This window comes from Megachile rotundata, chromosome 2 (genome assembly GCF_050947335.1).
Source record: "Megachile rotundata isolate GNS110a chromosome 2, iyMegRotu1, whole genome shotgun sequence".
In the NCBI taxonomy this organism is placed as follows: domain Eukaryota; kingdom Metazoa; phylum Arthropoda; class Insecta; order Hymenoptera; family Megachilidae; genus Megachile; species Megachile rotundata.
The window spans coordinates 21759028-21784168 of NC_134984.1; the positions used below are offsets into that span (position 1 = coordinate 21759028).

General features: G+C 27.0%; 6 protein-coding genes across 22 annotated transcripts in view; 3 read left to right on the forward strand and 3 right to left on the reverse strand.

The window, feature by feature from the left end:
* The first annotated feature begins 223 nt into the window (after nt 1-223).
* On the forward strand, nt 224-1937 carry LOC105663654 (uncharacterized). Of its 2 annotated transcripts, none has more exons than XM_076541943.1 (5): nt 224-872; nt 941-1179; nt 1243-1404; nt 1461-1529; nt 1624-1937. In XM_076541943.1, the coding sequence occupies exons 1-5, from the start codon at nt 746-748 to the stop codon at nt 1690-1692; spliced, it is 666 nt and encodes a 221-aa protein (XP_076398058.1). In that variant the 5' UTR covers nt 224-745; the 3' UTR covers nt 1693-1937. The 2 variants fall into 2 exon arrangements, with proteins under 2 accessions (XP_076398058.1, XP_076398056.1); XM_076541941.1 differs by having other exon boundaries at nt 1649-1937.
* A 101-nt stretch (nt 1938-2038) lies between these two features.
* SCCRO (defective in cullin neddylation 1 domain containing SCCRO) lies at nt 2039-5775 on the reverse strand. 2 transcript variants are annotated; one of them, XM_003706752.3, is made up of 5 exons: nt 5414-5765; nt 4723-4936; nt 4188-4356; nt 3892-4105; nt 2039-3768 (listed from the first exon to the last, which is right to left on the reverse strand). In XM_003706752.3, exons 1-5 carry the CDS (start codon nt 5414-5416, stop codon nt 3604-3606), a joined length of 765 nt encoding a protein of 254 aa, XP_003706800.1. In that variant the 5' UTR covers nt 5417-5765; the 3' UTR covers nt 2039-3603. The 2 variants fall into 2 exon arrangements, with proteins under 2 accessions (XP_003706800.1, XP_012148903.1); XM_012293513.2 differs by having other exon boundaries at nt 3667-3784; nt 5414-5775.
* Nucleotides 5776-6224: 449 nt separating this feature from the next.
* Nucleotides 6225-21588, forward strand: IntS9 (integrator complex subunit 9). 11 transcript variants are annotated; one of them, XM_012293518.2, is made up of 21 exons: nt 6225-6532; nt 7173-7399; nt 7479-7556; nt 7642-7718; nt 7991-8197; nt 8283-8533; nt 8614-8816; nt 8911-9176; nt 9251-9302; nt 10558-10614; nt 11712-11915; nt 12019-12105; nt 18810-19004; nt 19096-19500; nt 19556-19802; nt 19877-20057; nt 20123-20358; nt 20423-20634; nt 20701-20886; nt 20949-21143; nt 21221-21588. In XM_012293518.2, the coding sequence occupies exons 1-21, from the start codon at nt 6289-6291 to the stop codon at nt 21338-21340; spliced, it is 3930 nt and encodes a 1309-aa protein (XP_012148908.1). In that variant the 5' UTR covers nt 6225-6288; the 3' UTR covers nt 21341-21588. The 11 variants fall into 11 exon arrangements, with proteins under 11 accessions (XP_012148908.1, XP_012148909.1, XP_012148910.1 ...); XM_012293519.2 differs by having other exon boundaries at nt 11727-11915; XM_012293520.2 differs by lacking the exon at nt 10558-10614 and having other exon boundaries at nt 6226-6532.
* On the reverse strand, nt 17424-18363 carry LOC100883299 (metallo-beta-lactamase domain-containing protein 1). The gene is made up of 4 exons (XM_003706929.3): nt 18213-18363; nt 17936-18100; nt 17747-17854; nt 17424-17678 (listed from the first exon to the last, which is right to left on the reverse strand). Exons 1-4 carry the CDS (start codon nt 18361-18363, stop codon nt 17479-17481), a joined length of 624 nt encoding a protein of 207 aa, XP_003706977.2. The 3' UTR covers nt 17424-17478.
* LOC100882636 (FUN14 domain-containing protein 1) lies at nt 20345-24906 on the reverse strand. Of its 5 annotated transcripts, none has more exons than XM_076541966.1 (4): nt 24885-24906; nt 23515-23682; nt 23199-23394; nt 20345-22491 (listed from the first exon to the last, which is right to left on the reverse strand). In XM_076541966.1, exons 2-4 carry the CDS (start codon nt 23673-23675, stop codon nt 22309-22311), a joined length of 540 nt encoding a protein of 179 aa, XP_076398081.1. In that variant the 5' UTR covers nt 23676-23682; nt 24885-24906; the 3' UTR covers nt 20345-22308. The 5 variants fall into 5 exon arrangements, with proteins under 5 accessions (XP_076398081.1, XP_012148905.1, XP_012148906.1 ...); XM_012293515.2 differs by lacking the exon at nt 24885-24906 and adding an exon at nt 24183-24328; XM_012293516.2 differs by lacking the exon at nt 24885-24906 and adding an exon at nt 24174-24304.
* Utx (Utx histone demethylase) overlaps nt 24822-25141 on the forward strand; it is a 110800-nt gene continuing 110480 nt past the window's right edge. Inside the window, exon 1 of the mRNA XM_012293529.2 lies at nt 24822-24963. Coding sequence (XP_012148919.1) covers nt 24896-24963 — 68 coding nt within the window. The 5' untranslated portion in view covers nt 24822-24895. The remainder of the gene's footprint in view (nt 24964-25141) is intronic.

Sequence of the window (25141 nt, forward strand, 5' to 3'; positions counted from 1 at the left end):
TTTACAGTATATTGAATGTAAATAAATATGTACACATACAACCATCTTCTTTATATCTAACAGAATATATTTCATTTTATTAAATTTCGTTATTTATGATTGTGTGAATGAAACTTGTACATCGTACACAATGTATTGATTTTTTGTTGTCAATGTGCTGCATATTACATGTTCTTTGCTTCACACAATAAATACCATACATATTGATGAACATAACAGAAGACTTGAATAATCAGAAAATTCTTTGATTTTGTATGTAATGTATGCTGAATATAAATTCATATTTTTTCACGCGAACTATCATTAATTCAAGTCGTATAAGTTGTTTTATAAAACAAATATTAAGAAAATATAAATCATCTAGCTGAATTACAACTTGATAGAAATTCGTTAAGTGAAGCTTGTTCTTTGACGAAAAATTGTATTGTTTTTATGAAATGACTGACTAAGCGAATAATAAATATACTAATGAAAATTTTTGAATTTAAAATACATTTATTTAAAATGTAAAATTAAAGTACCTAGTTAAAGGAAATAATAACATGTATATTACTATAAGTTATGCAAATTAACACGAACGAATTTGAAACAAAATTCATCATTTAACCAGCTTCATGGCTTTCAATAGCCGAAACACAAAACTTTCTAAGATCATAATAAATTAAATTTACAAAGAAATCATGTTTTCGTATATAAAATTTGCAAGTAATACATAGCACATTCGTCAAAAGTTGCATAAAGAATTATGTCCTTACTACCATTGTTTTGCGAAAATTTTCCTACTTATACGAAAGATTATTTTGACAGTAATGTAAAAGTACTTTGGTACAATCCAGAATTTTCACAAAGTCGATATCCACCGGGACAAAAGGGTAATAAGATATCTTTTCACTTGGATTATTTTACTGAATGTATGAAGCTTATATATTTACTCTTTTAGTTAGCAAAGCATGTACCCTTATTTGTCTTCTGGTTGCTCAGTTGATATCTCAAACAGAATTATTAGTAGATGATATAGAAAGATGCCATAAAATAATTAGTATTATAGCTGAAGCTATGATAAAGGGTAATGCTATCCATACATGGAGTATTGAGGAAGGATTAATTTCCCATCCGTATCTTAGTACCGAAGAAGCATTAAAAATTGGCGGCAGAAACTTATATTTATTAAGAGAATGGGTATAAATTTAGGTTTGTTATATTTAAGCATTCAATGTTTAAAATGCTATAATTTTGTTGTAGACATTTCAAGTATTTTATGAAAGAATCGAAAAGGGTTTATTTCTTCATATAAGTAGGTTTTTACATAAATGGTACAAGCTAGCAAAATCTAAGAATTTATTCATGCTTCTTATTACTTGTGGACGTACAGTATTATTTATATTTCAAGAAGAAACGTATATGGTAAGCTGTTCACTAAAGCTTGTGAAAGATATTCCAAATGTATGTATTATCCTTAGGTAACTTTCTTTGACTCCCATAGTCACAATGCAGTTACAAATCCAAGACGAGGATTAGTTATTGCACAGGTAAGAATGTATAATTATATGTAGTAAAATGGATGTTTAATAGATACTGCAAAATTTTGCATCTTTAATTGATAGTAATAGAAATGCATGTTAGATTAACAGTAGAAAAAATAATGTAGACAAGTATAGACCAGTTGGAACATTTGTGCCATTGGTACATTGAAGATGTATTAAATAACTGTTACAATGCAGAAGCAGATCAATATGAACTAGCATTTTTGTATCCATACAATGCATCGTGCTGTGGCTGTAATTCTTTATGCAACTGTGGCAACTGTTATGAGAAACATAATAACAGATTGATTGAATAATCTAATATTTTATATCAAAACATATAATAAAGCATATGTAAATATCCTAAAAATGATATAAATATATTAAACGAAGAAAAAATGGCAAAACATTAAATGTAATCGAGTAACTTATTTTATTACTGTAAGTTTAAACATTTTCCTTAAAACTGTTGTTATATAATGATTACGGAATTTTTTATTTAATTAGACATGCTATACAGAGTAAGACTGACAGGTTTATTTACATTATTTACATTTTCACTCTAAAACTATTACAATTCTTTATTGTTCACGCAATGCTTAAACTATTCGAAAAAAATAACATAGCTTAAATCTGTAAATTCTATGTACTTTAGTATCACTTAAATGAAATGTAATATACATTTTTTTGTGAACATTTCTTTCTGCATTGTGTGAACGTATTCCTGACAATATTTAACTGGACTTTTTTCTGTAATGAATACATATGTCAGAAACTTCGTTATTTTATCTATTTTAACATTTTTATAAAATATAATCCAAAATTTGTGGACGATATATTTTCATATTGTTAACTCTCTACTTTGCACCTTTCAATGTTGATATACCTAATTGGATATAATGTTTTGATTCCTTATCTGTTAACTATAAAGTTATAGAGACATATCTCTTTACATATTATGTTTCTGCAATCTCTTTGTATCATATATAAATTAAAGTGATTAATAATCTTGAAAAATTCACATATTCTATACTAAACTACAAAAGCATTAATCACAAATTTCATTGTGAAATAGGAAGAAAACATTAAATATAAAATACCATTAGTAGCTTTAACATTTTGTAGTACATACAAAAAATTTTACGAGAATTCAAGTTATCTTCATTAGTTGTTCGTTCATTTTAATGATCACACGCGCATTCACTTTATACAAGTTTGAAATCAATAAATATTCGAAACCAAAAAGTATTTAATCTGTAATAATCACGAATAAAACTCAGAATTTGAACTTGTAAAAAATTCTTAATTTATTTTCCCTATCATCTATAGTACCTCAGAATTACAATATAAATATTACTCAGCACTAACAAAACAGAAATAAATCTTCTTTTATCGCTCGTTCACACGAGTGATCATGAGAGAGGTAAGCATACCAGTGCCGAAATAGCATTAAGTTTAAAATACAGATTTTTCTCTCTGTGTTTTTTGTGTGTATATTACAAGTGTTACATAGAGTGTAAAATTTATTTAATAACAATTTTTTAACAACGCAATTTCTAGAAATTACTATCTACAAAAAGGTATAAACGAAGTTCTCTTATGATTTCCCTTCTTTTCAAGCCAAATTCGTGCAAAGGAACACAGTGAATGACTTCTTCAGTTTGCAAATACCGTCGGTAATTGAGCAACATTGTTCACTGTTATATTTTCATTTTTAGAACGAACTCATTATACATCATATTACTTTGTACAGATAAACGAATATGATTTATCTGTGAAACTACCACGTAAACGTAATATAATTTTCAATTAAGTTCATACAAAACTTTTAGTATTACGTGAGAGTAACCTCTTTGTTTACAAGTATTATTTTATATCATTTCTTTACATTACAGAGTTATTATACACCACAATCAATTTTAATAATTATAGTATCTGCCTCTTTATCGTGCTCTGTACACAAAGTAAAATGATGTTACTTTGTCAGAAAAATATAATCAAGTATCACTTGAAGAATATACGATTTTATAATTGAATAAATAAAGCTTCTTTTTTTGTATGAAGATGTGATAAAAAGATGTTAGAGGGACTGACGAACTCTAGGCTGTGCCCATTCTACAAAATCATCTATTAATACAGGCCAGGCTCCCTCTTCATCATAATTGCTCATATCAGGATTGATCATAAGTGCAAAATCTAACAGTAAATTCCATGTATCTTTTGGAATTGACCTTTTATGGTGTTCCTGAAAAAGGGTATAACTAATTTATATTATAATTGTTACAAATTTTGTTCCTTTATAGTTGCCTTCCATAAAATTATATTCTTTTTTTAATGTTTTATAAATATGTATGCACAGATCTCTTACCTGTAAAAATTGACACCATAAAGGCAGGAATTTAAATTTATCATCTAATACGATGTTCCAATAAGCAATAGCCATATCCAAATCCAAACCCTTCTGTCCTGGATTTTTCGCATAATTGAATGTAAAATGATAAAAATCTTTAAATTTTTGAGGGTCTCTTAATTCATTTTCTAAACTACTTAAGCGAGCTTTTAATTTATCTATACTGTCCACACTGAAAAGCAAATTTTAATAAATTGTATTGTAATAATATTTAGAAACAAGACAAATAAAATAAGTGGGCAATGGTGTATTACCCTAAATCCATCATGCCATTCATAAATTCATCTTTAGTAAATTCACATTGTGTTTCTGCTCGAAACTTCCATGCAATAATTAATACTAATTTACTTTCAGGACTCAAATCTAAATCGTCCAGAAATTTCATTATTCCATCTGCTGTAATTTTGTCTGGCTCATTTGGATCTATTTCAAGCATACAATCAAATGTGGTAAATATCAATAAAACATTCTTAAATGATACAGTGGGATATCTTATACACAACTGTACAACAAACAAATACTATAGCCCACAGTATTTTTCATTAAATTAAATTTCTTATACCAAACAAATACATTACAACAAATGTTGAATTGTCTATTGTATATACAAGGCATATATAAATCATGACCCATATATGGATTAAGGAATACATGAGTATAAAATATGCTGACCTACATATGTGTCAAAGGACTATTAACACTATATATATTTTGAAATATGTATCCTATAACAAACAAATAATACCCCACTGTACATCAATTTAGATTAAATATCTTTTATATGATTACCTTGATATCGATTAAACAATATTTCTAACTTTTTCTTGTCTACCGAATTTTTTGGCTCTTTATAATATGCTTCAGGATTTTGAAAATAATTATCACTCGCCAGGTCTAATTTCCAATCATTTTGCGCTAAACAGTATATTGCTGTCTGCTCTTCAGTATGAGTGAATGTAATGAACTTCTTTACTTTGTCCCTTTGTGAAAACTTTAACTTATGCTACAATAACAATTAAATATACCATTATATCAGTTACACTTCACTTAAAAAGTTTTACAATATAAATATATATACTTATATATATACATTACAAAATTTCAGACTTTTAATTAATTATAACACTAATAATAAACCTAAATAAAGTTTCAACATCCAAAATAGTTAAGATGCTGTGTATATGATCTGCTTGAAAAGCTATTGTGAATTTTAAAAATTCGTAAACATTAATGCATTTTATTACAAATGCAGATATAAAAATAAATGCATAATCTTACAATATCATTGAACACTTAATATACCACAAAATTGATTTTGAATTTTAAACAAAAGGGAACATTAACTTGGAATCACAATAGGTTATTTTAACATTTTTATTACATTGTCACAAACGTTCGAATTAGAACACAATTTCATTGATAAAAAGAAATCACAAAAAATATTGTATTAGGTTAATTCATAAATTTGTTAACAGCTCACCATTTTAGCTAATTTTAGGCCACCGAAAGCCAAAATATTATTTCCTTTGCACTAAACTTGACATGAACATGCGCATGTTCTGTGAAGGTCCTGAGAAATGCAAATACACCAACAAGACTATAAGTAATGCCACCAGACGTTGTTAAACGAAAACAATATCGCGGGTTATTTAAAACATTCACATTTAATTTTTTGAGCACCACATTTTATGTCATGGTAATAAAGAAAATCATTAGGTACATCACGTAATGCAATTTTACATTTGGTGGCATCGGTGCAAGGTCTTTTTTTCATAGATCTTTCATATGAGAGGATGTTATGGGCAAGGTTTTCCTAAAATAACAACAAAATACTATCGTATTGTTTGTTCAACGGAAGATCATACCTATCAGCAGATAAGTTCTTGTTCATTCTGCGCATTTTAGTTTTGATTGGTTCCAACATACTTTGTAACTAAGAGTAACGTGCATGCGCTCTTACACATTCGAGACGCTGAGAAAATGTACCCAGTGAATAGGAATGTTATCCATTCCTTATAATCCAAAAATTACAAACTATCAAAGTTCTAAAGTTCAAAGATACAAAATTTTCAAAATCCTGATATTACACTTTCGGCCTTAATACATTGAGATCTATATTTCAAGTGTCTGCCCTACATTATTATCTCTTCTCCTTATTGATATATTTTTGTCTACCATGTATATGATCGACGGGTTGAAGAGCGCAGTGTTATGAAACGAGATGGGAGCAGACGTAAGGCATAAAAAAGGCACTGAGTGATAGTTCTATTCTATACCACGTTTGTGGTATGATTAATACTGTTGGTCATACTGGCAAAGTGATAGTTTGATTAGGGAAATGGTTTTAAAGCAAAGATGGCAGTGAAAGGTTGTGCACGAATTTTCCTCCTCTTAATTTTGTGTATTTTCCTGTTAAATTCGTGTAACGGAGCCGCGACAGACATTGAATTAGATGCAAAAGCACAGTTATTGCACAGACTTGACAGTTTAAATCTTTTGTTATATACATTTTTATTAATATTAACTGTTTTGACAATATGGACATTTAAGCATCGACGACTTAGATTCCTTCATGAAACTGGTTTAGCTGTTATTTATGGTAAGTCGTCTGCTACAATTCTAATTTACGTGATTCAATCATTGATTTGTGCCTTATTATGCAAATTTTTATTTTAATTTTAATATATAGCTATGACAAGCGTTTTGACGTTTCATTATTCCATTCATACATATATATTAAATATTTTACTATTTGAAATATATATATTGTCGTGTAAAAATATAATACAATATTTTCATTAACAATTTCACGAATAACATTATACGCAAATATAGGTACAATTAATATTGTAATGTAGTGTCTTTTCTTAAAAACTATTCTGAATAAATATTTTTCTGTTTGCAAAAATAAATTTTAAAATGTAGTTTTAAGAGTAAATTAATATTTTATTTCTTTTGAAGAAGATCAAGATAGTTTTAGCACAGTAATTATTATTTAATAAACCTGACTTGAATTTTTATATATACAAATGAACAGGAAAATCTATTTATAGATGATTATATATAACATGTTTATAAATATGAATATAATTCTAAAATCAAAAAAATAAATAGAATTCATGTACTTGTTAATTTTGTATAGATCACAGGGGAAATTTACTGGTGTACTATATTAATTTTTTTAGCTTTGTCAAAAATTTTGTTTATTATAAATATTTATATACATAAATGTTCTCTAGGTTTAATTATAGGAGCTATAATTCGTTATGGCTTTACATCGGGTAGTACCATTCTCCATATGCCTGTTGTGCCAGACAACAGTAGTAAATACAATCAATCAGTTCCTCCAGATACGTTATGGTTACGTTTTCCAGAAGATAAAGGAGGTGGTGATATTAAAAACAAAACATTTGCTTATTCATTTAGAGGAGAAATTTATAAGCAGGATAATGAAATTGATCTAAAGGTATAACATTTTAACCAAACAATTTAAAAAAATATATTATTTAAAATTAGGAGTTATAAAATGTAATTAAACTTTGTAGGCTACCTTTGATCCTGAGATTTTTTTTAATATCATTTTGCCACCAATAATTTTTCATGCTGGTTATAGTTTAAAACGTGTAAGTAATATTATTGTTGTATTTATATTTTGTTTTACTTAGAAACAATATGTGGAATAATAAATTTTGTAACTTTTTGTTTCAGAAATACTTCTTTAGAAATTTAGGAGCAATTCTTATGTATGCTTTAATTGGAACATCTATATCAGCATTTGTTATTGGGTATATTTTTGTATATATAGTAAACATAAGTGATTAATAAGTAGCCACATATTTCCTTATCGTAACAACCAGTTTATTTACATCTTTTAGAGCTTTTGTATTGGATATTTCTTCTGATAATTACATGTCCATAGGTCATTTAGATTGAGTATATCTGTTGTTTTTTTCATAAACTGTAGATATAAGAAACAATTCTTTGCAAGACAATGAAATATTTTTTTATCGTGCCATCTTTGTATATATATATATATGTTTTGATCCTTTTTTTTCAGAGCTTTGATGTATGCCTTTGTACAATTAATACCACATCTATCTGCGTTTACATTTTTGGATACTTTATATTTTGGTGCATTAATATCTCCTACGGATCCATTGACAATAATTTCTATTTTTAATGACTTACATGTAGATGTGAATTTATATGCTTTAGTATTTGGAGAAAGCGTATTAAATGATGCAGTTGCAATTGTACTTAGTGGGTATGTACATAAAAATATAAAAATATATTTTATGTTCATGCTTGTTTAAAGGCATACACAAATATAATTGTATATTTCATTGCAGTTCTATACAGAATTATGGAGAACGTTATCAGTCTGGATCAGGTGGATTTGAAACAGTAGCATTTTTCCAAGCATTTGGGGATTTTGTTGGAATATTTAGTTTGTCTTTATTTATTGGTGCTACAATGGGCTGTATTACTGCATTATTAACTAAATTCACTAGAGTCAGAGATTTTCCTCTTCTGGAATCAGCATTATTTGTTCTAATGTCTTATAGCACTTTCTTAATTGCTGAAGCATCTGATTTGACGGGTAAATATATATTAAATTTAGACAATGTTTCTATCACACTGTATAATATTCTTCTTAATAATTAATAAATTTGTATATAGGTGTGGTTGCTGTCTTATTTTGTGGAATTTGTCAAGCACATTATACATACAATAACTTAAGTCCAGATTCTCGTCAACGAACAAAACAATTGTTCGAACTTCTAAACTTTTTAGCTGAAAACTTTATATTCAGTTATATTGGTGTTTCGATGTTTACTTTTCCAAAACATCATTTTGATCCAGGATTTATTTTTGCAGGATTTGTATCCTTAATTCGAAATACTGTTTCTTTGTTTATTCTAATTAATATTTTATGTTACATAATTTTCATATAAAATCCTTAATGTTTTATTATAGCTCTGTGCGTTACTAGGTCGCGCAGCCAATGTATATCCATTATCTTTTATATTGAATTTGGCGCGAAAACCGAAAATATCATTAAATTATCAGCACATGTTATTCTTTGCTGGTTTACGCGGAGCTATGAGCTTTGCTCTAGCTATTAGAAATACTGTGTCCGATGCTCGACAAGCTATGTTGACAACAACAAGTTTAATTGTTATTTTGACAGTTATCTTTCAAGGTGGAGCAACAACACAGTTTTTAAGTTGGTTTAATATACCGTAAGTATTAATTGGATTTTATTATAACTATTCTTGCAAATTTTGTTTTTTAAAATTATTTAATTTGGTTTTAGAGTTGGGGTAGATGAAGAAATAGAAGGATTATCACACAATGGAATGCGTAGTGTAAGTATTTGTAATTTTTCGTTAAATTATTGTAAAGTAATAGTATTAGCACAAATTGTACAGAAGTAATGAAATTGTATTTACACTAACAATGTTATGTGTGCTAGATTGCGTTTCTAGGCATATAGACGAAACTAAAGTCATGTTTATTAATAGCTTTATTCTAGAAAAAGCTATGTAAATAATCATTGAAATGTAGTTTAGCTTATTTATTGCTACTATTTCTTTTACAGGAATGCATTTTTTTATGTATGTTTGAAGTTCTTTTAAGTGCATATATTCATGGCCTTGTTACTCATGACAGTAAAATGAAACTATTATTTTTTATTATTTAAAATTAATAAATGTACTAAATAGTATAACAAATGCAGAAACTTTAAGGGTACTATTAAAATACTTAAAATTGATTCATTTTTATTCACTTTTAGTATACTGAAATTGAAAGAAATATATTCATCTGTTTTTTCTTTCTTATTTTATATGAAAAAAAACTACGAAATCTTAAGCATTAAAAGATAATTATGCTGCTAATACTTATTTACTTTGTATATAATTTTTTTACAGCATTTTGAAAATTGTCAAAAGCAAAATTTTAATAAGATTTTTTTTTTTAAATATATACTTATATATTTAGATTTCAATATCAGAAAGCATCTCTGTACATATACAAATTTATTAAAAGAAAGTCATAAATTTATAATATCAATAGAATGAATCTAAACATGAATTTTCAGAATTTTAGTTGTTAGCTATAGTTACTGTATAGTATATCAGATAATTTAATGTATATGTATAAAGTGATGTAAATCATAGAATCTTATGCACTATCTTTTAGAAAAATTTTAAAGTGAAGATATTTACGCATGACTGCTTTGATTCAAATTATTCTCATACTGCTACATTTTCTATTCTGAATATTGAAATATCATTCTCCAAACTACTATAACATACACTTTTATCATGTATTATGATTAAAAAGTTATGCAACTTTTCCTGTTCATAAATTATGCAAGAGCATTATAGTCATAAATGTTACTTCTCCTAGTTACACTTAAGTAACATTGGGTTATTTATGCACATCGAATACTAAAATAATAAATAGCTTGCACTGAAACTTAATTGTTTGAGAATTCCAGCATGTTTAATTACAGTTTGTAATGAAATTGAGAAAAATGCTTTGTTAATCCTAAATAATTGCTCTTCACAATTAATTTAAAAAGAAAAAAACTGGAATTTAACATACTAATGTTAATAGTCTGGTGGCGAAGGTGGCTTTGGAGATCTGGACATGCATAGGGAGAGAAGTCCTCCGGTATGTTTTCATATTAATTCAAAAATTGAGTTATACTATTTATGTGGTGATTAACAGCTCATGTATTTTGCACAAATATATAAACCATATTCTATATCTATACATTAGGATTAATTTAGTTCAATACTATTTTTTAGCACATATTAAATTGTTTCTTGCACAATTATACAATATACAAATAAGTTTGCACATTGATTGTGCATATTATGAATATTGTATTATGAGTTGCTTTCTGTCATCAGTACAGATGTATAAGATAACGATATTTGAAGTAGCAATGATAAAAATTATCTTATTAAAATGTTTGCAATGTTCTTTAATTGTTATGCTGTAGCAAATGTTTTCCATAAAATTATTAACATTTTTTAAACCTGCAATTACAAATATATTAAATTCTGCTGAGAGGTATATACTAATTGCAACCTTTAAACAAATTGAGTATAAAGTAATAGGTGGAATATTTATTTTGAAAAGCGCTATTTATTTATTTTTAATGCTTTGTTTAATTACTAAATTTAACATTGTAAAAACTGAAAGAATAATGTTATTAGCGATTTTGTAAATGCTTGTATTTAATTATTGCAAATTAGAAATTTGGTTTGGATTCAACTATATATTTGTAAAATGTATTATTTACAAATTAATGTTGCTAAAATTGATTTTATATTTAAATTTATAATTTTATTTTTGTCAAATGTGTGGTCAATCTGCTAATTGCATGTGCTTAAACATTTTGTTCTGTATCATTTTTGTTATCCATTCTGTATGTTAATGATTCGTAGTGTATAAAATGTTTATAAATACTCATATACATTTATATTTATTAACCAAACATACACAAACATAATTAACAAAATATACAAAGATAATGATAAACAAGCAAGCATGTTTCTTAATGCCTATTAAAATTGTTAAATTTAATGTATAAATAATTTAATTAATTTAAAGTTATTTTCTTACAAATTTACAGTAAGAAATTAATTAGAATATAGCTTTTAAAATATTGCAATACATGAACTTCCAAACTGAAATAAATTGAAAAAAGAATGTCATAATCATACAGGATGGATAACTAAAATATCCTTCACATTTCACAGTATAATTCTATGCAGGATGGATCATTACCAGGCAGTGGCATAAAACCTAATGAAAAAGCATTACTTGCCAGAATCTGGGGCGATTTTGATACTCGCTACATGAAACCATTTTTAACACACTCCAGGCCTACGTTGCTGGAAACATTACCCGTTTGTTGTGGGCCTTTAGCTAGGATTCTTACAACAACGCAACAAATGACGCAGGTATGAAATATAATCTGGTAACAATAATTTTTTGAAGAATGGATTATAATTGTTCGCGTAAAATGAGAGTATGTTTCACACTAAGTTTGTTTGTTTGTCTCAGGATGAAGCAGTTAGAAAAGCAGATTCAGATTCAGATTTTTGTCTGGAAGATCGTGAACTCGAGCGACGAAGGACTAGTGTTCAACCGGTGAGTTTTCATCAACCTAATCTCAATTACACTATTAATCCGTGCTATCAACCTAACAGCACAGACGTCACTAATCCTGATGAACCTTATGTAATTCTTAATTTACACAGAAGGTAGAAGTAATGAATTTAAATTCAAACATTTCAATTGAAGTTATATGAAAGTATTTCTTATATTGGTATAAATGGGTTTATCACTTATACCTAATTTTTGTTGTAATTATATTTTAAACACTTTTCAAATTATCTCTTCGTTATAACATTTACATATAAATATACTTAAAGAAAAACATGTGTACAACATAAACTTTCCATTTTATATGAAAGTAACAGTGACATCTATAATATGCTCAGCTTTCTATTAACATTCGTTACCATTATACAAATGTTACTTAACACCTATCCACTCCTAACTTAACAAACAATTGCTTATATTAAATTCTTTCATATAAAATGTACGAAAATATGCATGAATACTTATGTTTTTTCACTGTAGAAACACAGTGATACACATCTGAAGTTATTAAATAACATATGTTTTATTTTCACCTTTAAATATAATTTATTTGTTACATATATTTATGTACAGTATCTGTACATTTTACATGTGTTTTAATTAGCCATTCAAATATAGTTTTATTCATGTAGAAAGACTATATTGTATTATTGTCATATAGGTATTTATGGATTATTAACGATGCCAACAGTGTTTCTGCATTGATAAAGGTTCAATTAGTGATAAAATAATACTGAAGTTGAAAAGCCATTGTATAGGCGAGAATGTACATATAGTCTTCTTACCAAAGTTATTTTACAGATGCAATAAATGTATGCAACTATTCTAGTCATTAATTACCTGTAATAAACATATGAAGAATTAATGGATTAGAATTTATTTAAAATTGGTGTGTGTGTAATATTGGAGTTTAACACTTCCTTATCCATGTAACGTAAATTAAATATTGAGAAAATTATTCTATTTTTTATTTCTGCATATGATTTTGTTTCATTCGAAAATTATGTTTAATGCCTAGTGTTAAAGTCGTACTTTTGAATATTAAATAAAAAATACATTTTTTAAACTTAATTTTTGCCTGACCTTTCTTTGTCTATTTGAAAATTTGTTTAGTCTCCATTTGATCGCGTTCTTACGATTTTTTTAGAGAAAAAGAAATGATGATGATGATGATGAAGACCTAAGAATCATTGGAATGGATGGGTTTATTCCATTAAGAACATTGTAACGGGACAGAAGACATTCAAAATAATATTTTGAGAAGATTATTTTTAAACAATTTATAATAACTATTTGGGATAGAAGTAACAAACATAATTATTTTATATTTTTTAAAACTTTTTAATAGCACCTTCAATTGTTTTTCTTTTTTTTATAATAATATTACACAGGATTTACATAATAGCTAATATTTTTGTTACGTTTATAAGTGTTAATGTCTTATTTTTCTATTTAAAGAGATTGATATATATTTTAATATAAACAATAATGTTTATTCTTTTGGTATTTATGTCAGTAATGAAAAAAGTATTATTTCATTGTTATGTTAGTTGTTTGTTTCTCTATTTTTTTTAATGTGGTTATTTTTGTTGTATTTGTAAATTGTTGTTAATATAATACATTTCATTGCAAATGCAAAATACCTACAAAATTAAGAAATGTATTATATACATATTGTGATGTTTTTGAAAGTACTAACACAAGCAAAAAAGTTATAGTACAAAGTCTGAAAAAATTTTGATGTGTATAAAAATTTGCATAAAATTATTAAACTTCTTAAACATATTGTAATGGAACATTAAACATAATTTTCAGTATTCAACCGCGAATCATTTAATTTTTTTTTTGCGTATTTCAGTAATGTCAAATTATTAAAGATATTAAAAGTTGTGTCGTGTAAACGTTACACCTTGTAATTTTCACTTCTTTTCCTAATAGTTGTAGTTGATTTCGTACTACTATACTGAAGAAGATTAGATTTACACTTATCATTTAATTAATTAATATTATTGCATGTAGCCTGAAGAACCAAAGTACTTGCTAGTCATTAATTTTCACATTGAAAATGCTGTTTAATAGGTGCTGCTTGCACATTACTTATGCTATTAGTAACAAATCATTTCTACAGAAAAAATAATCTTTCATATTTTTTTTTTTTGATCATTCACAAATACTTTTCATTACATAATTATACGTTGCCACGGTTAATCACTAATGTATACTTTATAGAACACTTAAAATAACTAAATGATTGCACACGTAGTTTGATTGGTACTTTATTGGTATATTTAAATAAAAATGAGGTGTGTAGATGTTTCATAATTTTATGTAATTTATATTTGCGTAATAATAGTACTATTAACATTTTGCTTTAAATTTTTGTATAACATATAATCGTGCAATCGATAAAGTAATTACTTTTAATAGTAATAAATCTTTTACAGATACATTCACATTCTGATGATAGATATTAATTCTAAACAAATTATTTTTCCGTTCTTATATTATTTATGTTACCTTGTAATTTGATTTGTGGTGCTTATTTGTATTTGGTTTCTCCACAGACACATATAAGGAGCTCTCCAAACAGAATGCATTTGTAAAAGCGAATATAATATAATTTATTCAGTTGTATACATTATTGAGGATCTGGCTACAATCATAACTTAAATATTAAGTAATTCCTTATTTACTGTTTAATATTTCCTAAACAATTGTACTATTTAACATTAATATTATTTTATATAAATCCTAAAATCAGTATGTTTAATTTCCAATAATTTTGTTATTAAAAAACTTTTATTTTTTAAAAATGATACAAAACATATGTGTATGCTTTCTAATACATTGTAATTATTACGTCAAGTAATATTCAGTGAGAAAAGTATAACATTGCTATGTGCGTATGCGATGTTGGTGTCAAACATTATTTTTACATATTACTGTTGTATTATAGTTTCAATTAATGTTGATTATATTTTTCTGCTGTTTGTTTTCTTCTGCAAATATTGTTAAATATTTTAGACAACAAAAGACAGTATAACAGAAATTGGATGTAAGTATTATTACAAAAAGAAACAAGTAACAAGGAGAAGCTGGTAAAAAACTTGGGTTTTATAAACCATGTGATCATAATACATTCTAAAAATTGTAATAATAACATTATTCTATTACAATGTTAAATTGTAAAAGAAGAAGAATTATTACAATCCTTCTCCTTATGTGATAATTTGTTTACTGTAACTATAGTATTTGTATGACAAAAATTTCATTCCAAATACTTGTTTAATTCTGTGTATGTTATGTCCAATTTTGAACAATGTTTTAATTGAAAATTTTTGCATATATATGTAAAATTGATATCCTAAAAATTGTATTTGGTATATCATCAAATAATATGTAAGAATCTAGAGGTGGATTCTTGATGTATTTAATACTTTGTGGGGCAGCTGGGAACTGTGATGAGAGAAGTTAGTCCGGGACCACTACCATTGCACACACGCGTCGCCTTGCCAGGTTTGGTCGGCAGACATTTATAAAGACTAATTGACATTGGTAAATAAACTTATCTTTTTAAATGTGTAATATTCTGTGTGCAACTGATAAATGTATTTATTTAAAAAGCTTGTGCAAACTATTATATCCAGTAATCTATTATGTATCTATCATACATAAAATTTAAAAGATATTTCTGTTATCCAATTTTTTCATTCAATTATTTAAATTCATTTTTGAATGTATTAATTATTAAAATTGAAATGGGTACTGTCTACCCATTTATACTTTCATTTGATAATCAATATAGCCATCTTACTGTCCTTTGATTGTTGCTATAAAATTAAATTCATGTTTCAATTTGTAAGTAACTCACATATTTACAATATGGATATATATTATTTAACACAGTATGTTACATTTATTGGTTGTACTAAATTTAACCAAGTTCATTATACAAATTATACGAAAAGCGTTTACTGATAAATGTTATTTATAATTTTTTATTATATAATTTACTATTCAATGGAGGTCCTGGCTTAGCATGAATAAAATATGATAATCTGACATCAACTTATATTTGCTAAATGTGCATTGTACATTCAAATATAATAATTCACAAGGATAGTGAAGTATAATAATGGTAAATTAGGAACTTATATATTTCCTGAGAGACATTATATTTGTATAAACTTATGTTTAAATTTAAAATACCATAAAACTTTTGTAAGTTCATACCACACTATTCAAAATAAAATAAATGACATCCTTGGTTTTTAACATATTTGGATGTATTTCCAATAATTTAGAATTAAATTTGTAATACACTTGGTCATAGAACTTAATTTGTTCGGCAAATTGATTTTGCTGCCATATATAGTCATATTTGCATTCAAGGTGCAGGACACTTTATGTATCGTATATAAATCCATACTTTTTATACAATAATTTGTAATTATGTGTGAAGTTTAAGAATCGAAGGAAAAGAAATTTATAAAGATGAAAAAATTCAGAGCAAAATAATTTATTTGAAAAATTTAAATATGCATTAATTAAGATTAGTGCCAAAGTTTACTTAGCAGTTTAAACAATGGTGTGTACTACTTTCTTTGGAAATTATTGTAAATGTTGGTGTAATATCTTTTAAATTTATATATTATTTTAAGAAAGCATACAAAGTGCATATTATAAGCTATGTCAACATAAAAATGAAATAAAACGACTCTGAAAAATATAATCTAATTATTTTGTAGAAATGTATGTTATTATCAGTTAAAGTAATATTTTATAAATTATGTTTATTATTAAATATTCGTTATAATGTAATGAATAAGTATGTTCCAATATGATTTATGACTATTACACATCACAATATTTTATGCAACAGCATAAAACAAGAAAGTAACAATAGAAATACATGGATTTTTATTTTAAATGTTGGCTGTGAACATTTAACAGAAATATTTGAATATAAATAATTTACATTTTAAGTACAAACATTCAAAAGCAGCATATTAAGAAACTATGTCACAATTACAATTAGTAAATTATTTTAATCACATGAAATAAATCATACCTATTGATTTACAATGTTACATAAAAGAACAGGATACTAGCAAATAGTATTAAAAGCCTTTTTTATGTATTTATGAATTGAAGAACATGTAATAATTATTGCAATGTATACATGTATGAAATAATGATGTGATATTATGTACTACACTTTACTGTGTTTAATAAAATATTTGTAAAACCACATTTAAAATATATTAAATTTAATTACATTTTATAAATAAATCCATTGAGCATAATATAAAATATTATATTTTCATTTTAATTTTACATATTCTTATTCTAACAAATCTATACAATTACTTGGTCTTTGATTATTTTTCTTATATCATCAGTAACAGAAAACATTGGACCATGACCAGGTATAATAAAATCTGCAATATTTGCAATATAGCATCGCATTTGAGATTGAGTTTTTTGCAATTCTGTAGTTCCAAGTTCTTTCCAAATTGATGGATCTAATATATCTTCTTCTTTTTCAAACAAATCTCCTATAATGCAAATTAAAGTATATAATCAGTTTAAATTATTTAAAAGATGTACTAATATATGAAGAGACCTGTTATAGCATAACATGTAGTTTTAGTCTTAACTAAAACAGTAACATCTTCAGATGTATGGCCAGGAGTTGCCACAACTTTAACTTCAGGACATATTTGATACTCTTCTGTATTTGTAATAATTATAATATTTATACATTAAGTAACATATATTACTTTTGAACTTCAATATATTTAAGACACTTTACCCTTCTGTAAATTTTTATCTAAAAACATTTCACCATGATGAACACAAGTTCCAACTATGTGTTCTGCATTTAAAAAAAGATTATTATTCCCTATGTGATCTGCATGACTATGAGTACAGATAACATAATCAATATCATCAGGTTTCATATCATGCTGTGAAAGGGCTGAAATAAAGTTTTTAATAGAGTACTATTGCAAAAGATCAAATGAAAAATCGTCGTTTGATGATAATATTTTATCACAAAATAAACTTTACGGTCGTTAATAAAATTATACCTTGTAATATTTTATCCCGATCCCAAGCTGTCATAGTATCAACAATAATATTCTTTGATGCTTTTATTAATGTACAAGAACAATTCGCTTTCATTACATTGTTCTCAAGTTTTTCGGAATATCCACTAAATAAAACAATAACTTGACACATTTTGTCAAATTAAAAGATATAATTTTATGACTTTATTTATATTAACTTTTATGTTATACAGCGTATATTTTATATTTTATATAAGTAATATTAGATACAATCATTTTGTTAAGAACTCATTATTCGTTCAATACATGCCGGATCAAAATATTGTAGGTTATGTATGTATAGACTGAAGGATTCATAACATAGCAATCATTAAAATGAAATTGGTAAATATAAATATTGTATTAGTATTAGACTATTTTAATATAATAGTAAATTAGTTTTGTACTTATTAACAATGATTACATTTAATAATATCTGCTACTGTAATTCTAAGTTATGTATTCACAAACATTTATAATTAATAAAAATTATTTAAGACATCATTTTTGTTTACAATTTTTTATTATTACTTGTGATTTGTAGTAACTATATCTTGTCAATATTTATTATAATTATAGTATTGTTTATCAAGTGAACCAACAAAGCCATGTTTGGTTTTGAGTTTCAAAGGGATTACTTTGATGTTGGATTGCGGTTTAAATATGCAATCTATACTGCATTTTATGCCAATGCCCATGGTTCCTAGTGCAAAATTTAATTCATTATCATCTTGGCTTCCTCGCGATAATCATCAAGACTGGCAAATAGAAGGGGTTTGTATATTTGATTGCTTGAATGAAAATATAAACAAAGCTATATATTTGATGTACAAAGTTTAACTTATATGGAGTAATTGTATTTTAGGAGTTAAAAGAATGCTGTGGTAGAGTGTTTGTGGATTCTACACCTGAATTCTCTCCACCTTTGGAGAAAATAATAGATTTTTCTGAAATCGATGCTATTTTAATATCCAATTATACTTGCATGTTGGCTTTGCCATTCATAACAGAAGATAGTGGTTTTAAAGGTATTATCTATGCTACGGAGCCCACATTACAAATTGGAAGATTTTTTATGGAAGAGTTAGTAGAGTTTATTGAACAAACTCCTAAAGCAACATTAGCCAAACATTGGAAGGAGATGTTACATGTATTACCTCCTCCACTTGCAGATGCTCTTAAGCCTAAATCTTGGAAACACATATATTCTATGTCTGCTGTTAATACTGCTTTGTCATATATTCAAACAGTTGGATATGACCAAAAACTGGTAAGTGCATTCTGTTCTATCCTAAAATATTTGTACATCTTCTCTACTTTCATAGGACATATATGGAGCATTAACAGTAACACCTATAAGTTCTGGCTATTGTTTGGGTAGTAGTAATTGGTTAATTTCATGTGACCATGAGAAAGTTGCATTTGTAAGTGGATCTTCTACATTGACAACCCATCCACGACCCATGGAGCAGGCTACATTGAAACATGCTAATATGTTAATACTAACAGGTTTGACTCAGACACCTACTGCAAATCCAGACACTATGCTTGGAGAACTTTGTATGACTGTAGGTAGGTAAACATTTTTTGATTTATTTAATGACTTAATATTTATAATATATTTATATTGTAATTAAATTTTGTAGCAATGACTCTTAGAACTGGTGGATGTGTCTTGATTCCATGCTACCCATCTGGAGTAGTATATGATTTATTTGAATGCCTTAGTACACATTTAGATAAATCAGGTTTTTCACAAGTTCCTTTATTTTTTATATCACCAGTAGCAGAAACTTCTTTGGCATACTCAAACATTTTAGCTGAATGGTATGTTCCAGCATATTAAATTAATATTAAACATATTTAAATTACTTATAATCATTGCATTTTAGGCTCTCAACAAATAAACAAAATAAAGTTTATCTTCCAGAAGAGCCATTTCCTCATGCTTTTCTTGTTAAAAATGCTAGACTGAAACATTTTACATCTACATATGCTGAAGGTTTTAGTTCTGATTACAGACAACCTTGTGTTGTCTTTTGTGGTCATCCTAGTCTTAGATTTGGTGATGCAGTTCATTTTGTTCAATTGTGGGGCAATAACCCACAACATACTATAATTTTTACAGGTATTTATTATTATGTATATGTTACATGTATTAAAATATTTAAAATATTTGATTATGATTTCAGAACCAGATTTTCCATATTTGGATGCATTAGCTCCATTTCAGCCGTTAGCTATGAAAGCAGTACATTGTCCAATTGACACATCTCTTAATTTTACTCAGGCTAATAAATTAATTAGAGATTTAAAACCTGAACACTTAGTAATACCGGAATGTTACACACAGCCACCGATGACTGCGCCGCATAGAACAGATCTCGTTATAGAACCTGTAGGAGTAAGTGTAATGATATTAACGTCTTACAAGCAAAATGCTTTAATGTAACATTATTTGCAATTTTAGGAAAAACCTTTAATCACTTTTAAACGAGGTGAAGTCATAAAGCTACCTCTAAAAAGGAAGAAAGGACGAGTATTTATTGAACCTGAATTAGCTGGAAATATAATTCCAAATGAAATTCGGCCTGGCTTGAGTCTTGCTTCTGTTACTGGTGAATTAGAAGTTAAGGATAATGTATATACTATAAAGGTATGTGTTATATATACACATTTTGTAGAATGTACTTGATTCATTGACAGTGTTATGTTCAGAACATTGAAGACAGACCTAGCGGAAAACGTAAAGTATCTTCTGGTTCCCCTGCACCAATTAAGGAAGAAGTTCTTAAAGAAAGGAAACATGAATATGGTAATTTAGATCCACAAGAATTGCTTCAAAAACTTAGTCAAGAAGGAATTCAAGGAGCCAAGCTGCAACATAGTCCAACATCTACCAGTATTCACTTGGTAAGAAAGATATTTGTTAAGTAATTGTTTTTCATAAAAAATCGACCCTCTTTAAATATAATTATTTACATTTTTAGCAAGATGAAGATACTTTAATTCAAATAGGGGACAATTCGACACATATTTTTTGTAATGGTGATCAAAAAATTAGAAGACAATTGAGGACTATCATAATGCAGTGCCTTAAAAGGTTTTAAGTTAAAAAACAAATAATACTGAATTATAACATTTTTTTATATAATGACAATTTCAATTGTAATTTATTTTTTTATACGATTGGAGTTTTTTTTCAATTAATACCAAAAAAAGTTATGATGTTAAGTACTTTCAAATAAATGTAAGTAACATTTACATTAGTATTACCTGTAACTACGTACACGCTCACATACATTAAACTGTACATAATATCTACAAATATACTTGTGTACGTGGCAGTATTACATGATCCATTTTATTCATTATATTTTTGTATGCAATAGCATATATAAATAAATTTTTAAGAATCATGTACAAATTAAAAACTGGAAGTAACATATCAATGTATAATACATAACTTAGTTATATGCGAGATTCTCAATAAATTACATATGGCATAATCTGTTTATGGTTTCATATTATATATGACTAACTGATAGTAATACTACTTAAACAATATTAGTTATTTACTAAATTAAACAACAAAGTATCGTATAAATCAAGATTACAATAGTTTGTTTTACAAAATCTGTTAAATACAAGAGAATAATACAAAAAGCAAGTGTATATAGTGTACACTACATGTTAATAGCGTATAAGTTAATAGTCATCAAAGTAATGACTATTATAGATTTAGAGGTAATAAAGAGTATATTTAAGTTCTTTGCTCTAAAAATATAATCACTAAAATGACTGCATCATAATTTTTTGCTGCATTCTGAATAATATAAATTCGGATATAAACACAAACAGAAATTCAATATATGTTCAGAAAGAAAAGCACATTATTTTTTACTAATTACCGAAATAAAATGTATCACAATTTCAGACAAAGAAACATCGTTTCCATTTATATTTTATATATTATGTAATGTGTTTTATTATTCATGTGCTCAACTAATCGATTTTGATTTAATATTCATATGATAAGCACCTGATTATTTATATTCAGAGTGCAGCATGTATGAACTTAGTTAACAGTAACCACACTGAGCGCTAAACCGGCGCAAAATGATGCAAGGAAGAATTGCAACTCCGTAGTTTTGAATGACTTTTCACCAGTTATAGAATGGTACCAACGTCGTGTACGAGATTCGCCATTTTTCAATAACTGTTCAGCTTTATCCAGTTTCTTATCGACGTACCTCTCGACCTGAAACAACATCGTTAATCGTTAATGTAATCGATTCTTTAAGATATACTTATAAATATTATAAAGTGTATGTAAAAATAAAATAAGAATAAATTTTATAAATTATATTTATTGCAAGATATAACTAACTGTTTACAGTATTTCTATTATTTTGTGCTATTATTTTCCTGTTACATATAATGATACACAAATGTACATACATACCTTGAGCAATTAAAAACTAAAATAAACATGAATGGTTACTAGACACAAAAACTTTTCATTGCATGTGCATATTCCTTAGAAGCATTAGATTTTAATCATATACACATAAAATACAGTACCATAAACATTTGTACCACATAAGTCTATAAACTTATATATTCGAAAATTAAGAAAAAACCTTTACTTAATAATTAAATAGTTTGACTAATTTAAGTTACGAAATTCGTTTAATTCCTAAGTATCAATGAAAGTGAAAATGCTATTTAATACATAGTGCTAATATAAAAAAGGAAATATTATCTATTTGAGTGTATGAATTTAAATATTTTTTTATTCACGATGCTAAGCCAATAATGAAACCACCAACGAAACTTGTTGCCACAAACGAATTGTTTCTACACCATGTTCCTACCTGTGAACAACATAGGGAATATACTTGTATGTATTAATAAACTAACATTAAAGATGTTAAAAATATGAAGAATACAATATCAATATCTTGCCTTATCTAGAAGCTTTGGTCCTTCTCCAGTGACTTTTTCTTCTACTTTGTCTGTAATTTTTTCAGCTTTCTTTTGTATTTTATCCCAATTGATTTTTATATAGCCTTGATGCGCCGCAATTTGTAACATTATAATTCCTCCACCAACTGCAACAGCAGCTATTTTTCCAACTTTCATTGTCACAAAACCAGTAAGCCTATAAGAAATTAGATCAACATTTTTTTATTGAACTATGACCAAATGTTTATAAATATAAAAAATTATTTAGAAAAAATTAGATTTTTGTTTATCCTTTATATAAACATATAATGCTAACCATCCTGATGTTGTTCCAATAATAATTTGTTTGGTAGCAGATTTCTTGCTTACATCTCCTAAAATCTTATCAATTAGACCTTTTGCTTCCTTAGAAAGATCTACACCACTTTCTTCTCTGTTTGCATCATTTTTACTTTTCTTTGTCACTGGAAGACTCATTTTAATACTGTAACAGTGTATCAATTATACTCTTTTATTATAAAATAATAGTTCTGAATTTACAGACAAAATGCAATTTCATGATTCATCTATAATGATTCTTTAAATTTTTAATTCTTAATGTTGTTAACAATGTACAAGTATAAATACTATTATCACGTCTCTAAATAATAGCATCACTAAGTCATTCTTTGGTTATTCGTCAGAACAAAAATATATCGATGATTACATTGCCAAGAATTTGTAATAATGACTGCTATACGGAAAGAAATCATTTTTGTTTTTTTAATGAACTGTTATGTAATTTAAAACATGTACATGCCGCCGAATAACGATACAAATTTTGAAATACAATGAAAAACAAAAACAATCTACCGTTTAAACAATTTTGTTCCTTTTGACTTAAAGGTGTTCTTGTGCAGTTTAGGCATGATATAAGTAGTTTAAGGTGTGTCCTTAAATATAATGATATCTCATTGTAGTTAGTATTTCACGTACAAAGCTCACCTAATTGTTTAGTCACAATAATGTTTAATAAAATTTGCGCATAAACCGATCTGTCAGATCGAAATCTCCGGTATATCTCAAGATCACTTTCAATGTGCACTGTGCAGACGTGACAGTAACTGACTGACTGATGTACCATCAGAATTGATGATTCTTTTTTATGTGCAAAATACGAAATATAAAAATGTAAGTACAATTAAATTAAATAAATTTGAAGTCTTCAAATTTTTTAATTTTTACTGTTTTAAATTTCCAACTTTACGATTTCTTAAATCTCCAAAAGCCCACATTTCTAAACTTTGAAACATTTGTTAAATGTCTGAATTCTCAGATTTTTAAAGAGCTTTACATTTCCAAATTTATAATTTTTGAATTTGTACATTTAAATTGAAATCGAAATGAAAACCTCGAAATGGATTAAAATTAAATAAAGAATTTAATTTTTCGCGCCATTCTAAGACGTGAAGAGGAACGATATTCTTTAACAACGCCATTATATGTCGACGTGAACCATCGTAATGGTCTTCCGTCGCGTGATTCGCCATCCTGGTTTAACCTGATTGCCGCTTCGAAAAACTAATTGTCCCGATGAGGTGACGAGGTGTCGAGAGTGTAAATTTTAAAAACTCTCAGAATTTCATGCAAAGCGGCCTGTTCTACGTGTAAATATGTGTCGTTCCTGTTTTTAATGAGTATATTTACCGAGTGTGAAAATGGCCCAGGAGACTGACGATATCAACCTGACTCCTCAAGAATTACAGATATTATCCGAATTAGACAGGTAATTTTCAACCAAATCAAGTCTGCAACAATAAACCTCGTGTCTGTTTCTTAATTCTTCGTATGCCAACTGTATTTTGCGCGTGTACTTTTCAAAATATAACCTAAAAAGTTGTTTGACAGAATAGGCGCGTAATTTGATCGGTTCATTTGGACGTACGTACTAATGTACAATTTAC

What these genes read in the sequence shown, in the direction of transcription:
- IntS9 (XM_012293518.2), top strand. Translation starts at nt 6,289, where the DNA reads ATGGCAGTGAAAGGTTGTGCACGAATTTTCCTCCTCTTAATTTTGTGT. An exon ending in CACACAATGGAATGCGTAGT is followed by an intron (nt 9,303 to 10,557) that starts GTAAGTATTTGT and finishes TAATGTTAATAG; the next exon opens with TCTGGTGGCGAAGGTGGCTT. An exon ending in CATCTACCAGTATTCACTTG is followed by an intron (nt 21,144 to 21,220) that starts GTAAGAAAGATA and finishes TTACATTTTTAG; the next exon opens with CAAGATGAAGATACTTTAAT.
- LOC105663654 (XM_076541941.1), top strand. Translation starts at nt 746, where the DNA reads ATGTCCTTACTACCATTGTTTTGCGAAAATTTTCCTACTTATACGAAA. An exon ending in ATATCCACCGGGACAAAAGG is followed by an intron (nt 873 to 940) that starts GTAATAAGATAT and finishes TTACTCTTTTAG; the next exon opens with TTAGCAAAGCATGTACCCTT. An exon ending in GAGGATTAGTTATTGCACAG is followed by an intron (nt 1,530 to 1,648) that starts GTAAGAATGTAT and finishes AAAATAATGTAG; the next exon opens with ACAAGTATAGACCAGTTGGA.
- LOC100882636 (XM_003706754.3), bottom strand. Translation starts at nt 24,106, where the DNA reads ATGCCTAAACTGCACAAGAACACCTTTAAGTCAAAAGGAACAAAATTG. An exon ending in GGAACAAAATTGTTTAAACG is followed by an intron (nt 23,683 to 24,050) that starts GTAGATTGTTTT and finishes ACACTGTTACAG; the next exon opens with TATTAAAATGAGTCTTCCAG. An exon ending in GACCAAAGCTTCTAGATAAG is followed by an intron (nt 22,492 to 23,198) that starts GCAAGATATTGA and finishes ATGTTGTTTCAG; the next exon opens with GTCGAGAGGTACGTCGATAA.
- SCCRO (XM_003706752.3), bottom strand. An exon ending in AATGGCATGATGGATTTAGG is followed by an intron (nt 4,106 to 4,187) that starts GTAATACACCAT and finishes TTTGCTTTTCAG; the next exon opens with TGTGGACAGTATAGATAAAT. An exon ending in TATGGTGTCAATTTTTACAG is followed by an intron (nt 3,769 to 3,891) that starts GTAAGAGATCTG and finishes ACCCTTTTTCAG; the next exon opens with GAACACCATAAAAGGTCAAT.
- LOC100883299 (XM_003706929.3), bottom strand. Translation starts at nt 18,363, where the DNA reads ATGTGTCAAGTTATTGTTTTATTTAGTGGATATTCCGAAAAACTTGAG. An exon ending in TCGGGATAAAATATTACAAG is followed by an intron (nt 18,101 to 18,212) that starts GTATAATTTTAT and finishes ACTTTATTTCAG; the next exon opens with CCCTTTCACAGCATGATATG. An exon ending in TACATGTTATGCTATAACAG is followed by an intron (nt 17,679 to 17,746) that starts GTCTCTTCATAT and finishes TTTGCATTATAG; the next exon opens with GAGATTTGTTTGAAAAAGAA.